This window comes from Carassius carassius, chromosome 20 (assembly GCF_963082965.1).
Source record: "Carassius carassius chromosome 20, fCarCar2.1, whole genome shotgun sequence".
NCBI lineage: Eukaryota > Metazoa > Chordata > Actinopteri > Cypriniformes > Cyprinidae > Carassius > Carassius carassius.
The window spans coordinates 33,236,364-33,250,716 of record NC_081774.1 but is presented as its reverse complement, the minus strand read 5'-3'; the positions used below and the strand labels follow the sequence as shown (position 1 = coordinate 33,250,716).

The window sequence follows — 14,353 nt, the reverse complement described above, 5'->3', positions numbered from 1 at the left end:
AGTGCCACAGGCTGATTGCCTCCATGCCACGCCGCATTGAAGCAGTCATTTCTGCAAAAGGATTCCCAACCAAGTACTGAGTGCATAATTGAACATAATTATTTGAAAGTTGAATTTTTTTGTATTAAAAACACTTTTCTTTTATTGGTCGGATGAAATATGCTAATTTTTTGAGATAGGAATTTTGGGTTTTCATGAGCTGTATGCCAAAATCATCAGTATTAAAACAAATAAAAGACCTGAAATATTTCAGTTGGTGTGCAATGAATCTAAAATATATAAAAGTTTAATTTTTATCATTACATTATGGAAAATAATGAACTTTATCACAATATGCTAATTTTTTTAGAAGGACCTGTATATATATATACATATATATATATATATATATATATATATATAAAAGAGACTTACTCATGTTTATGATCTCTGGTGAATAAAGTGTCATGTGGAGGTTAGAGATGAACTCAAGCTCAGACAGGATGCACAACACACTTTATTATAGTTTATTATAGACAAAAGGGGAAAACAAAGCCCACGAGGGGGAAAACAGCGACTAGGGTAAAGACAAAAATGATTTAACAAGACTAGGAACTAACAGTTAACAAAAGACTCTTCACACAAGAACACTTACTACAGAGAAACTATCACAGGACTCACAACGTATCTTCTGAGGGTAACAATGAGTAACAAAGTAACAATGAACCGCACAAGACCGTGAATACAAGGGAATATAAATAGGGAGACTAATAATGACATAACAGGTGGCACAAGTAAATCAATAATGACAAAACTAGGGTAACAAGGAGGCGGGGCAAGGAAACGAGACAACACAAGCACATGGCCCAAGGACAAGGCCATGTGCTTGTACACAAAACACGGGCCTGTCATGATCCTGCCTCAAGACTAGAGGAAAATCAGGACATGAAGGCAGAATCATGACAGAACCCCTCCCATAAGGAGCGGCTTCCAGCTGGATGGGACGAAGGCTGACGACGAGGGGTCCGGACAGGTCTGGGTGGTGTAGGGTGGGGAGTGATCGCTGGACACTTGACAACATCTTCAGGACACATGACAACATCTTCTGGACACATGACAACATCGGAGTAGACAGAAACTGGCTTGGGAATAGTGCTCACCGCGGCTGGCTCAGGATCAGCGCTCACTGCGGCTGGCTCGGGATCAGCGCTTACAGCGGCTGGCTCGGGATCAACACTCACTGCGGCTGGCTCGGGATCAGCGCTCACTGCGGCTGGCTCGGGATCAGCGCTCACTGCGGCTGGCTCGGGATCAGCGCTTACAGCGGCTGGCTCGGGATCAACACTCACTGCGGCTGGCTCGGGATCAGCGCTCACTGCGGCTGGCTCGGGATCAGCGCTCACTGCGGCTGGCTCGGGATCAGCACTCACTGCGGCTGGCTCGGGATCAGCGCTCACTGCGGCTGGCTCGGGATCTCTAGGAACAGGGTCAGGACAAGACAAGACAGGGCTGGCGGGGACCTCAAGGATCTTGACAAGGCGTGACAAATAATCTGACAGGGTCCTGGCAGCAATGACTACAGGCATCTCCTGACGAGCCGAGACAGACTGCAACACTGCGTCAGCTGCAGTGTCGGCCGCGGCTCTCTCCTCAGCACTCACGACTGCTGACTTTGACACAGTTCCTTCCGTAGGCGGTTCAGGATCAGCGCTCACTGCTGCTGGTTCGGGATCAGCGCTCACCTCGGCTGCGGGTGGGAGAGGCATCGCGGACTCAGGCTCAGACAGAGACGCAGGACCGGAAGACCCCTTCTTCCTCCTCTTTCTCCTTGCCCGAGGTGCAGAGGTCACAGCTGGGTCTGAGACTGGTTGGGGAAGTTTGGTCTCAGGCAGGGCTGATTCTGACGCCGAGGCTTCCGAGGCAGATTCCCACGAAAACCGCCTCCCACGCTTCTTGTGGAAACTGATGGGCGTGGGAGGTGCCTCAGGACTCGAGGAGGGATGTGCCTGATCCCCCAGTGTTGCAACGGCCAGGAGACAACCCTCTGGGATCACTGGCAGCTTGGCCGAAGGTGGGGACCTCGAGGGGGAGACCTGCGGCTCCTCCTGGGAGAAACTCTCCCATAGCCGGGCATAGTTCCGCAGGATCCACTCACCCTCGGACGAGTATGGGAGTGTGACCCTCTTCTTGTCAGTAGGGGATGACCACCAGCAGTGCCTAAGAGGCTCCACTCGTTGCTGAGTTCTTAGTTCGGCGGTTCATTCTGTCATGTGGAGGTTAGAGATCAACTCAAGCGCAGACAGGATGCACAACAAACAAATTTATTATAGACAAAAGGGGAAAACAAAGCCCACGAGGGGGAAAACAGTGACTAGGGTAAAGACAAAAATGATTTAACAAGACTAGGAACTAACAGTTAACAAAATACTCTTCACACAAGAACACTTACTACAGAGAAACTATCACAGGACTCACAACGTATCTTCTGAGGGTAACAATGAGTAACAAAGTAACAATGAACCGCACAAGACAGTGAACACAAGGGAATATAAATAGGGAGACTAATAATTACATAACAGGTGGCACAGGTAAATCAATAATGACAAAACTAGGGTAACAAGGGGGCAGGGCAAGGAAACGAGACAACACAAGCACATGGCCCAAGGACAAGGCCATGTGCTTGTACACAAAACACGGGCCTGTCATGATCCTGCCTCAAGACTAGAGGAAAATCAGGACATGAAGGCAGAATCATGGCATAAAGAGCTTCATTCTTTTGGACTAGGAAATCCAAATCTCAAATCCTGAGGTAATCCACATCACATCTTTTTGGGGTGTATTATGTCTCATTCCTCTCATCCAGAACCAAACAGTAAAATAAAAAAACTTGAAGAACAGTCTCACTGCGTTGTCCTTTGTTGTAAGCCGCGCAATTCAGTGAAACATTATAATCTGAATAGGGTGTTCAGTGCGTGGGCGTGGTTGCATTAGAAGATAATTAAGGAAGACGTGAAAACGGACATCGCATTGTTTTCATATGGATTACTTTATCAAAGAATATTTGTTTTTGGCAGCACTTGTTTAGTTTAAAAGTAGACATGTCAGGCTTTCTATAGATATATCTCTCATGTCTCTTCGTTGAGTATTTACTGAGTTACAATTCATTTCAATGACACGTTTGTAAGTGAAGATCAACGCAGAAAAAGGCTGCAGACAGCACACCTTGTTTGTTATCTTTATTTTATAAATGCACAACGTTTTGTTGTTATTATGTGTGTATACAAAAAATAGACCCTTTACAGATTTGATTGATGTATTGCACCTATCTGTACGATCAAAACTGAAAGTGTAATTTAAGTTCTTTTCGGGGTTATCAGGAGAAAATGCCTCATAACGTGAATACGCGTTAATCGACTCCAGAGGGTTAACCTGCAGTTACAAATAAAGAAATAATGTTCCCTTTCAGTCAGTCACGTTCGACGTTACATCAGTGACTGAAGAATTGGCATCTCACTGGAGAGATGAATCGCCTTTGAGTGTTAACAAAACAAGCCAATGAATGTTGGCGTGAAAGATTTGCATTGCGCACCCCGCCCCACAGCATGGGTTTATTAGAAGAGCATGTACAGTCGGCGATTACTTACAGTCGCACATTCCACCTCCGCTCCAGCCCGGTCTCAGCAGCAGCCTTCACACTGGCCACGGCGTGGAGCTGGCACCAGGAAAGAGGTCTGGCCCATAAAGCGCCAGGGCAAGCGGCGCACTGAGACAGCCGACCCGAAGTCTCAGGATCCTGCTCTTCTGGAGATGGTGAGGGCACCGCTCCTTCCCCTGGAGGAGGGCCGGGTGGAGAATCTTTTGTTTCCATTTTGTTTTGCACCAAAGCCAAATCGCAGGATGGCACTGTAGTGGGGTGGGAGGGTTTTAGTCTTCTCGGGCCTCTCAAAAATCTGATCACTAAATCATGTTTTCCCACTGAGCGCCCATCAATAGTAGCATGAAAGTCTGAGATAGCTGCAATATAAACCTTAAGTGTGGAGGGCATACTGCCGCTGTCCTTTTGTTGTTGCAGTAAATTCAGAATGCCAGACATGGGGCAGTTTCCCGCGTCCCAACCATTCAAATCACACCATCTCTCAAACACTGTCCATTTACAAGTGTACAGTCATCTCGTAGAAGGGGCTCGCGGCTCCACAATCGTGTCCATCACACGGCGAGACAACGAACCCGGGTTTACCGGTTCCCGCATACCATCCACACCTGAAGTTTCCACTATTCTGGGTTGGGGTACAATATCGAGCCATCTGCCTGAGACAGGACATTTTGTCTTGTGGGATCGGCCACGGGGAGCCGCAGTATTTCCAGCAGATTGGGAAACCAAGGCCCGTTTGGCCAGTATTGAGCGACTAATAACACTGAAAATAACTTTTGCCGCGTGACCAGACCCATCTGGGTGTCCTGTTGGTACAAGTCGGAGTTCTGCCATGTTTTCAGCGAGCTTAAGCACCTGCGAGTGACCACAACACGGAAACAGCCCATTTTACACACCCTACTCGGTACTTGTGTTTTCAACCATAACTGAAGAGGGCAAATCTAGTATGTGCTCCCGGTTCAGACATGCTCTCATTGAGATCGAGTACAACTGCACCCCTAGATTGTCTGGCTGGGGCATAACAAGATTTTTTGTTACTTTATACAGAGACCCAAACTCTCCAGGTGACGTAACAGAGCGCATTTGTCGCTGTTGACCACATCCTCTGAATGGGCCAAGACCAGCCAATAATCCAAATAATTTAATATGTGCATTCCGATCGCTCTCAGAGGGGAAAGTGCTGCGTCCACATATTTCGTAAACGTATGTTGTGCCAATGCTAGCCTGAATGGCATGACAGTGAACTGATATGCTTCAAACACAAATCTCATAATGCACCTGTTACGAGGGATCTGGCAATCTGGATATGAAAATATGCGTCTTTCAGTTCCGACAAAACAAACCAATGTCTGGGTTGAATCTGCGCAAGTATTTACTTTAGCGTTGTCATTTTGTAAACGCATTTGTATAACGCATGGATAATGTGTCTCAAATATAATATTGGACGGAGACCACCATCTTTCTTAGGAATGACATAGTACTGGCTGTAAAACTTGCTCTCTCTCTCACTCAGCAGGACCACTTCTATCATGCATTTCGCGGGGAGAATTTCTTGCATCAGAACCTGCTCGTTGTGTGCCAGAACTATCGACATGACCACGCCATTGAACCGGGGTGGTCTGCGGGTGCGGTGCTCTTTTTGTAAGGGTGTCACAGACTTTATTGCATTTTGAATATCCACAACACAGACATTTTCGTAGTCACCTGCAACCACCAAGGAAGCCGTGACGCCTTTCCTTTGGTGTCCTCAGCCGGGCACAGTAGGAAATGACTCATCGTCTCAGAGCATTTCTGTGCCTCTGAGAAATGCTCCGTGATAGCCACCACTGCGTCTTCAAATACGCCAGATGAAGATACAGGAATGCTGAGCAGTGCCCTCCTGTCTGCATCCTTGGTGAATTGCACCATTCTGCGTGGCTCGCTGGCGGCAGTGTGACATTGCAGAGAGAATGTTCCTCCGAGCCCTATGCACCCACACTGAGAATTCCTTGCAGTGCGGGCAGCCCGACCCGATGAGTGCTGCCTCTGCATGGGCAAGACCCAGGTAACAGATGCAGAACTCGTGGGTGTCCAGGGCCTTGATGGATCCCGAACACAGTGTGCAAACATTCGGGATGCTGGAATGCCGAGAGGGAAATCTGTCATTTTGTGTTTTCTCTACAGCTGTCTTCAGTAGGATACGTGAAAGAGGAAGATTTGAGTTTATGCCTCCAATACAGCACATTATATAGTGGTGGTGCCCCGCCCCTGCCTTTTTTTTTGCTGCTGGAGGGTGGGTATACAAAACAAAACAAAGAATCAAAGGCATAGTTTGATGACACCATGACTGAGTGTGGAATCATGGGAAAAGTGGTCTTCATCGCCAAAACTGATGCAATCCGATGGGACTCTGGCAGAAATCATGTTAATGGATGAGCTAATATTTCTTAAGATTGTAAAATAAAGCAGGGTGAGGCTGAAAGCCGTTGAAGCAAAACAAGGTCACTGATCGAGTGTGACACATGGCTCGAAACCAGCAGAGCTTTTATTATGCCACAGTCGAGTAAGTATGGGGGTAAAGCAATTCTGTTTTATCATGCTAGATACGTTTGAGATTTCTGTTATAATGCTACTCTGTGTGGTCGTCACCAGTCTATTAAAACACACATCATATTAAAGTGTCTTTGGTGTTTCCATGTTTTCTACAAAACAAAATGAACAGAAATCGAGGGGTTATGATGTCATTGGCAGGTGACACAATAACACTATGGACACAGTCCGTGTCACTTCACTTCCGGTCTGAGTGAACGCTGGCGTGTGTATCTGTCGTTGCTCTCCGGCATTTTTAGACTTTTTTTTAAAGTTTTAAATGTTTTTTTCTGTAAATCTTTACACAAATTTTAAGAATTTAAAAGGAGTTGAAAAAGGACTGTCCTCACAGGTTTGGAGACTAAACTTATATCCTGTTTATTCTGCTGTTTCCTGTGAAGGAAGCGCAACAGGCTTATATCAACTTGTTCCGGTCTTCTGTTTATGGTTTGGAAACTATGCAACTGTCTTTTTACTGCCGTTCTTGTCAAGATCTTCATGAAAGGACACACACCAGGTTAATAACACCTGATTCCTGTATTTTGTTCGTCCATGGTAGGATTGAATGTCCACTACTAACTCTGGTTTGCAAGCGGAAAATGTAAGTGTTATCCCTGTTGTTTTTCTTGATGTGTTTGACTCTCCCTGCTGATCATCGTCAATTTCAATCAGATTTTCTCTGTCTGCCTGCATACTCAGACCATTGTTTTATCTTCGATATGGCTTTATACTATTCATCATCCGACTTGCTATGTTTAAAATCCTCATACCGCCTGCCAGTCGAAGCTTATAATCAGTGTGCAGCCCTGGGAATTATGCGTGGACCACGGTATGTGCATCGTGGATCACGCCGCTGTTATAGCAGTTTTCAGATGGCTTCCTCTGACAGTCATGTTCCAGTCATCTGGTCTTTTCGTCGCCATCAACTGAATGATCTAAATGACGGAAAACGGGGTGTTAATGTAAACAATCTTAGCGTGTTAAAATACACTGCCAGTGTCCAGTTGGAAAAGACTGAAATCTCCTCCATAAAAATGGGTCTCTTAAATGCACGTTCTATATCAAACAAGGCCTTTATTTTGAATGATTTTATGATGTCACGTTCGCTGGACTTTTTGTTTATTACTGAGACTTGGTTGAATCCTGGTGATCAGATGGCTTTGGGTGTGACTAGGCTGTGACTTTTTGAACTCTCCTCGGACCGCAGGACGAGGAGGTTGTGTTGCCACTGTTTCCCGTAACACTTTTAAATGCAGACTACTATCCACACAAACCTACTCGAGTTTCGAGGTACAGTTACTAAAGATTGATACTCTGGATTCTTTTTTCTGTGCTTTGGTACATAGACCGCCCAAATTGAATAAGGATTTCATCCAGCAATTTTCAGATTTTCTCTCTGGTTTGGTGTCTCGCTGTGATAAACTTTTGGTCCTTGGGGATTTTAATGTCCATTTATGCTGCCCATCAATGCCATTGGTTAATGAATTTCTTTCTCTTATTGAGACTTTTAATTTAACACAACATGTCTTTGGTTCTACTCATATGAAAGGTCGCACATTAGATCTTATGTTATCATTTGGTATTTCTGTATCAAATTTGGAAGTTTCAGATGTAGGTATTTCTGACCATTATTCAGTGGTATTCGATGATGTTTGTTCTTAGATCTATCCAATCTCTTCTCAGCCTTTACATTATGCTAGGTCCATCAATTCTACAACTGCAAACTTTTTTTCAGAATTTTTTTTATCTCATGTTACAGACAAAGTCTATGGAGAGGACACTGAAGTGCAGGTTAAGGTTTTTACTAAGTCATGCACTTTTGCCCCTCTTAAACTAAAGAAACACAAGGGAATCTCTCAACCTTGGCTAAATAATGTAACTCGCACTCTTAGACAAGAATGTAGAAAAGCTGAATGAAAGTGGAAGTGATATAAACTTCAAATTTCATTTGAAATGTTAAAAAATTCTTTGGCTTACTATCAGAAAGTAGTAAAGGAAGAAAAAGTGAAATTTTTCTCTAAGGTAATTTCAGATAATGTAAACCGGCCAAAAGTACTGTTTAACACAATTGATTCTATTTTAACCCCTACCCCCCCACCCCCAAGGAATGTCATGAGAGATGCCACACAAGAAACTTGTGAAGAATTTGTATTGTTTTTTACTAAAAAAATTTAGAAGATCAGAAGTGAAATTGTATCTTTCCAATCCTGTTCATCAATTAATCCTGCGCTGTCTAATATTTTTTCAAACTTTGAACCAGTTTCATCAGCGCAGCTAGCAGATATTGTCTGTAAAATGAACGGAGGTTGCAGACTGGACATTCTACCTACTCATCTTTTTAAAGATGTTTTCTCTACTGGGAGTTCTAGCCTAACAGCTCTTTGATGAGTGGAGTAGTACCTAACAGTTTCAAACATGCAATTCTTCATCCCTTGTTAAAAAAACCTAATTTGGATCATACAGTCTATAACAACTATAGGCCAATTTCTAAATAGGCTTTTATTTCCAAGAGAGAATGTGGTCTATTCACAGCTATATTCATATCTGAATACTTATGATATTTTAGACACATTCCAGTCGGGCTTTAGGACCTGTCATAGCACAGAATCTGCACTGCTCTAGGTCACTAATGATATATTATTATCGTTGGACTCTGGATCACATGTTGTTCTGGTTTTATTGGATCTGAGTGCTGCCTTCGATACGATAGACCATGAAATTCTTCTCAATCATCTGGAGTGTTGGGTTGGTGTGCATGGTATAGCTCTACGGTGGTTTGCATCATATTTAAGAGACAGGACAGTTGCAGTGAATCTGGGAGACTTCTCTTCCACATTGGCCCCTTTAGTCTGTGGTGTCCCTCAGGGGTTGATTTTGGGACCGTTGCTGTTTTCTCTTTACATGCTTCCTCTAAGCACTATTTTTTTCGGAATTATGGTATTTCATATCACTGTTATGCAGACAATCTCCAGTTTTACCTTCCTGTGAGCTTAGATAAAACCTGTTCACTGGACAAAGCACAGGAATGTTACAGTGACATTAAACCCTGGCTATCTAGCCATTTTCTGCAATTAAATGAGAGTAAAACTGAGGTTTTAATTGTAGGCTCTCCCGTCTCACCTACCTTTCCTGATTATTTAGGATCCTTATCCCCCATGTAAAGAGTTTAGGGGTTATTATGGACTCATCACTTAACTTTAAGAAACAGATTGGTGGCGTCGTTAAAGGTAGCTTTTTTAACCTGAGATCAATTGCTAAAGTAAAGCATTTTATATCCAGTAAGGGTTTGGAAATTGTGGTTCACTCCTTTATCACATCTAAGCTTGACTATTGTAATTCTCTATATATTGGTCTTCCCCAGACTTTGCTTGTCCGCTTACTGAGTGTTAACGGGGGTGAGAAAGAGAGACCATATTACTCCTGTACTGCAATCCTTACATTGGCTTCCGGTCAAATTCAGAATTGTCAGGCCTTGCACCCCAGTATATCAGTGATCTTATCGTTCCTTATTCTCCTTCTAGAGTCCTTAGGTCTACCGATCAATGGCTTTTAAAGGTCCCTCATTGTAATCTAAAATCAAAAGGAGATCATGCTTTTTCTGTAGTAGGTCCCAAACTCTGGAATAGTCTCCCATTCCATGTGAGGTCACCTCCATCGGTAACAACTTTTAAGTCCTATTTAAAAACGTATTTGTTTTCATTAGCTTTCGAATAAGATATGTTTATTTTATTGTATGATTTTAATGTTATTAATTTTGTAAAGCACTTTGGGGCAGCGTCTGTTGTTTAAAAAATGTGCTATATAAATAAAGTTGCTTGCTGGCTTGCTTGCTTGCTTGCACTAGTTAAACTGCTTTATTCTCTGGATATAAACATTCTTTGAAACATTTGGGATAATGCAAGTACACAAGTCAGCAAAATATATAATACGGCTCTAGAGGTTTTTGGATATGTTAATAAAAAAATCGTACATGTTGTGCCTTTAATGCACTGTACATAATGACTTCACTCTGGGCTGGAAGATTTTGTATTGTGGATTTTTTCAGCAAAACATTTCTCTTTCTGCGGCTCTACAGATTGTGCTTTATCTTCCCTTTTAAAAAAAAAAAAAAACACCAAACTTCAAACTTATCTATGCCACACTGATTATTCTTGAAGTAAACTTTTGCCCATTTGGTGATTAAATAAACTGTTTTAGACTGCCTCTTGAATTAAATGCTATGTGTCACGTGTGTGTGTGTATGTAGTTGTCTGCACAGCGCTGGACTTTTGCCTAGTGTGACATTTTTATTTTGATTAGATAATCATCAAATGTTCTAAATAGAAGCAAATAATGCGTGAGTGAATACATACAATATTCATATCAATGCTATGGCCCTTGTGTAGATATTTAAAGATGGCCATGACTGTTGAAATGAGATGTTAACACTTTACAATAAGAGTCCATTTGTACCATTAAGGTTGTATTATTGTTCCTTGTTACATTTACTAATGTCAATGATTAGTGTAATAATTAATATTAATGTTTTTATTAATTTACTAATTATGGTTCAATACTGTTTTTTGTGTTTGTTTTTAATAGTAAAACACAATTTAATTTTCATTCAGTATCCATTCTAAAAACTATTGGTTGATTAATCGGTATCGGCTAGTGTGGTCCAAACAAATTGATCTCAGTAAAATCCAATATTGGTCGAACTGTACAATCTTCATTAATGTTCTGCTGTGATGTTCTGCTGCTGTGTGTCATTATCACACAACAGCTGCAGGCTCCAGCATCATCTATGCAGTCAGTCAGTGTTTTATACCATCATATCAGCCGTCTGTAGTCAGTGCCTTTCTCAGTAGGTGTTGGTTTCTCAGCAGAGCATAATTCCACCTGGTCCACACATCTTTTATTAGTAACTCCTTCTTGTGTCCATTTGCAGCTTGATTTTGTGTGAAGTTTTTTAGTGGACTGTGTAAAATATACAGTTGCTGTTCTATACTGTAGTGTACTGTCAAACATACATTTCTGCAGAGAACACAAAAAATTAGAAAAGCTGCTCATCTAATCTTGTTATGACCGAGAGCAACTCGTTGAAAAGACATATGGGATAGTTATAATGTCTTGCAACCTTTCGTCCTTGCTCAGTTTTTTTATTGCAGCTAGGGTCGGCTTTGCCGACAGGCGACACAGGCGGTCGCCTGGGGCGCCATCTGCTGGATGGGGCGCAAAATTGCAGAATTAAAAAAAAAAAGTTAATTAAATGTATGTATCGTATTATGAAAGCTGCGCACACGCTGTACACTTTTACCGTGCACTGTCCACACACTGCTTGTATATTTCTTTTACTAGATTTACAATCCTAAAAAACGACGGAGTCACTCTGACAGGCAGCTGTCAAACTCACACGCGTTGCTCAGCAACCGGGAGTGGCGCGAAAACATCTGACAGCTGGTTTTAGCGCTTTAAATGATGGGGTAAAAGCCCCCCACCCTTGGCGGTTGTAGGCTATAAATGATCATATATATATATATATAATCTTTTATGATGAAAAGAACACCCAAGCCATCGGGATCGGCTTTCTGAAAACGAAGGAAGGAGGAGGAAGAAAAACGGGCCCAAAGCAAAGGTAACTTATGTAGACTATATCATCAAGCTCACAGCCTACCCGGAGGAGATAAAGACGAGGATGACCAACAACTTTTTACACCTTAACAGTAAATAAAATGCATTATTATTATTATTATTATATCAATTTACCAAAGGAACTTTTTTGCGGTAGGCTATGAGCTAACAGCAACAACATGCTGTGTTACATCAGTGGAGTAGTCTACGTGATACGCAGGTATACGCCGTATACCCACTCTTTGTGTAAATAGCCCACAATCTTTTCTAACTTTGCCAAACCTAAAACGAAAACACTATAACTGAGATCTTAATGCTTCTCTATTGTTTTCTACTGTATCCTTCAGGTTGTTGCTTTTAAAGAGTTGTTGTGTGAACATTTAAAATAAAAAATGAATAACTGTGGAATAACAGTGGAGTTGCTTTTTCCGGGGGGGGGGGGGGACAGACAGTCGGCCCTGACTGCAGGCTTAGTTGTTTCACAACTGTGTTCTTTCAAATGTGACAGTGCTCAGTATTTTCCTACCTTGACGACAGTCACCAGGCCTTCATTAGAAACGGGATCAGTGGGCACAGAGAAATGGCCCATGGGGTCACCAGCTGTTATCTTGTAAATGGTTTTCCATGCTCCTGTGTTGGGCTGGTCTTTGTCGGTTACTGTCAGGTTGGCCACAATAATGTTGACCTGGTTCTCTGGTACCGTGCCAAAGAACTGCATAACATAACAAACGTGTGTGACAGACACAATGTTATGTTTTATTATTTATACAGAGAACATGTTATGTCATATTTATATGTCAATATATATAATCTGGTCAGGATTTCTACATTTGCAAAAATGTCTTTAATTCAGCTTTCGTTTCATTATAAGGTTCCTACACTCCAGTACTCAATATTTGCATTGCTTTGACCCTCTCCATAATTCCTACCCTTAGAAACAGATTATTAAATGGCTTGCAGCAAATAAGGGCTAAATTTCTGCCTCTCAATCATTAGCCTTATTACTGTCAGCAAATATGCAAAATGCTGAGTCACACCAGGTTCACACATACTCTCTCTTGTGTTTTCACATACAACATATTCGTATATAAAGGTAAATCAGTAGCAAAACTCAAAAGGTTGAAAATCTGAATGAGAGAACTTGTCAAATTAATATTTCTATTTGTAAGTTGAAATTTACACTCACAGCTCTGATGTGAAAAGCTGAATCTTTCAATTTGCACACACAGACAATGATCAAAACACCTGTGTTTTGAATTGGAAGTTGTAGATTAATAGTTACACCGTGGATGTATCTCTCTATTAGTGCTATTGGATCTTAGTGCTGTATTTGACACTATTGACCACAACATTCTTTTGCATAGACTTGAACACTTTGTTGGCATTAATGGAAGTGCATTAACATGGTTTAAATTGTACTTATATGACCTCAATCAATTCGTAGCAGTGAATGAAGAGGTATCATATCGATCACAAGTGCAGTATGGAATACCTCAAGGCTCAGTACTAGGGTCGCTACTCTTAACGATTTACATGTTACCCTTGGGAGATATCATCAGGAAACATGGTGTTAGCTTTCACTGTTATGCTGATGATACTCAGTTCTATATTTCTTTGCGGCCCGGTGAAACACACCAATTAGAAAAACTAATGGAATGCATAGTCGATATAAAAAACTGGATGACGAGTATTTTCTTACTGCTAAATTCTGAAAAAACAGAGGTGTTAATTATAGGACCTAAAAACTCAGCTTGTAATAACCTAGAACACTGTCTAAGACTTGATGGCTGCTCTGTCAATTCTTCGTCATCAGTTAGGAACCTAGGTGTGCTATTTGATCGCAATCTTTCCTTAGAAAGCCACGTTTCTAGCATTTGTAAAACTGCATTTTTCCATCTCAAAAATATATCTAAATTATGGCCTATGCTGTCAGTGTCAAATGCAGAAATGTTAATCCATGCTTTTATGACCTCAAGGTTAGATTATTGTAATGCTTTATTGATTGGTTGTTCTGCACGCTTAGTAAACAAACTACAGCTAGTCCAAAATGCAGCAGCAAGAGTTCTTACTAGAACCAGGAAGTATGACCATATTAGCCCGGTCCTGTCAACACTGCACTGGCTCCCTATCAAGCATCGCATAGATTTTAAAATATTGCTTATTACTTATAAAGCCCTGAATGGTTTAGCACCTCAGTATTTGAATGAGCTCTTGTTACATTATAATCCTCTACGTCCGCTGCGTTCTCAAAACTCAATTTGATAATACCTAGAATATCAAAATCAACTGCGGGCGGCAGATCCTTTTCCTGTTTGGTGCCTAAACTCTGGAATAACCTACCTAACATTGTTCGGGAGGCAGACACCAAATCCGTTAAAGGATTTTTAGGCTGCATTGATTAGGTAAACCAGAACCGGGAACACTTCCCATTACACCCGATGTACTTGGATGTTTCTTTCATTGGCCTGCGGGTGTCGCTGTTGGACAGTGTTTTCTCTACTTCCTGTTGGCCTTCTGTAGCAAATTGTAGCTCCGTGTAGCTGT

The 14,353-nt window shown here is 41.9% G+C and overlaps 1 protein-coding gene across 1 annotated transcript in view; it reads right to left on the bottom strand.

Moving 5' to 3' along the window:
* The window catches only part of zmp:0000000625 (cadherin-2), a 111,681-nt gene that overhangs the window by 44,624 nt on the left and 52,704 nt on the right, over nucleotides 1-14,353 (bottom strand). Inside the window, exon 9 of the mRNA XM_059502611.1 lies at nucleotides 12,336-12,521. Within this exon, the coding sequence (XP_059358594.1) occupies nucleotides 12,336-12,521 (186 nt within the window). The remainder of the gene's footprint in view (nucleotides 1-12,335; nucleotides 12,522-14,353) is intronic.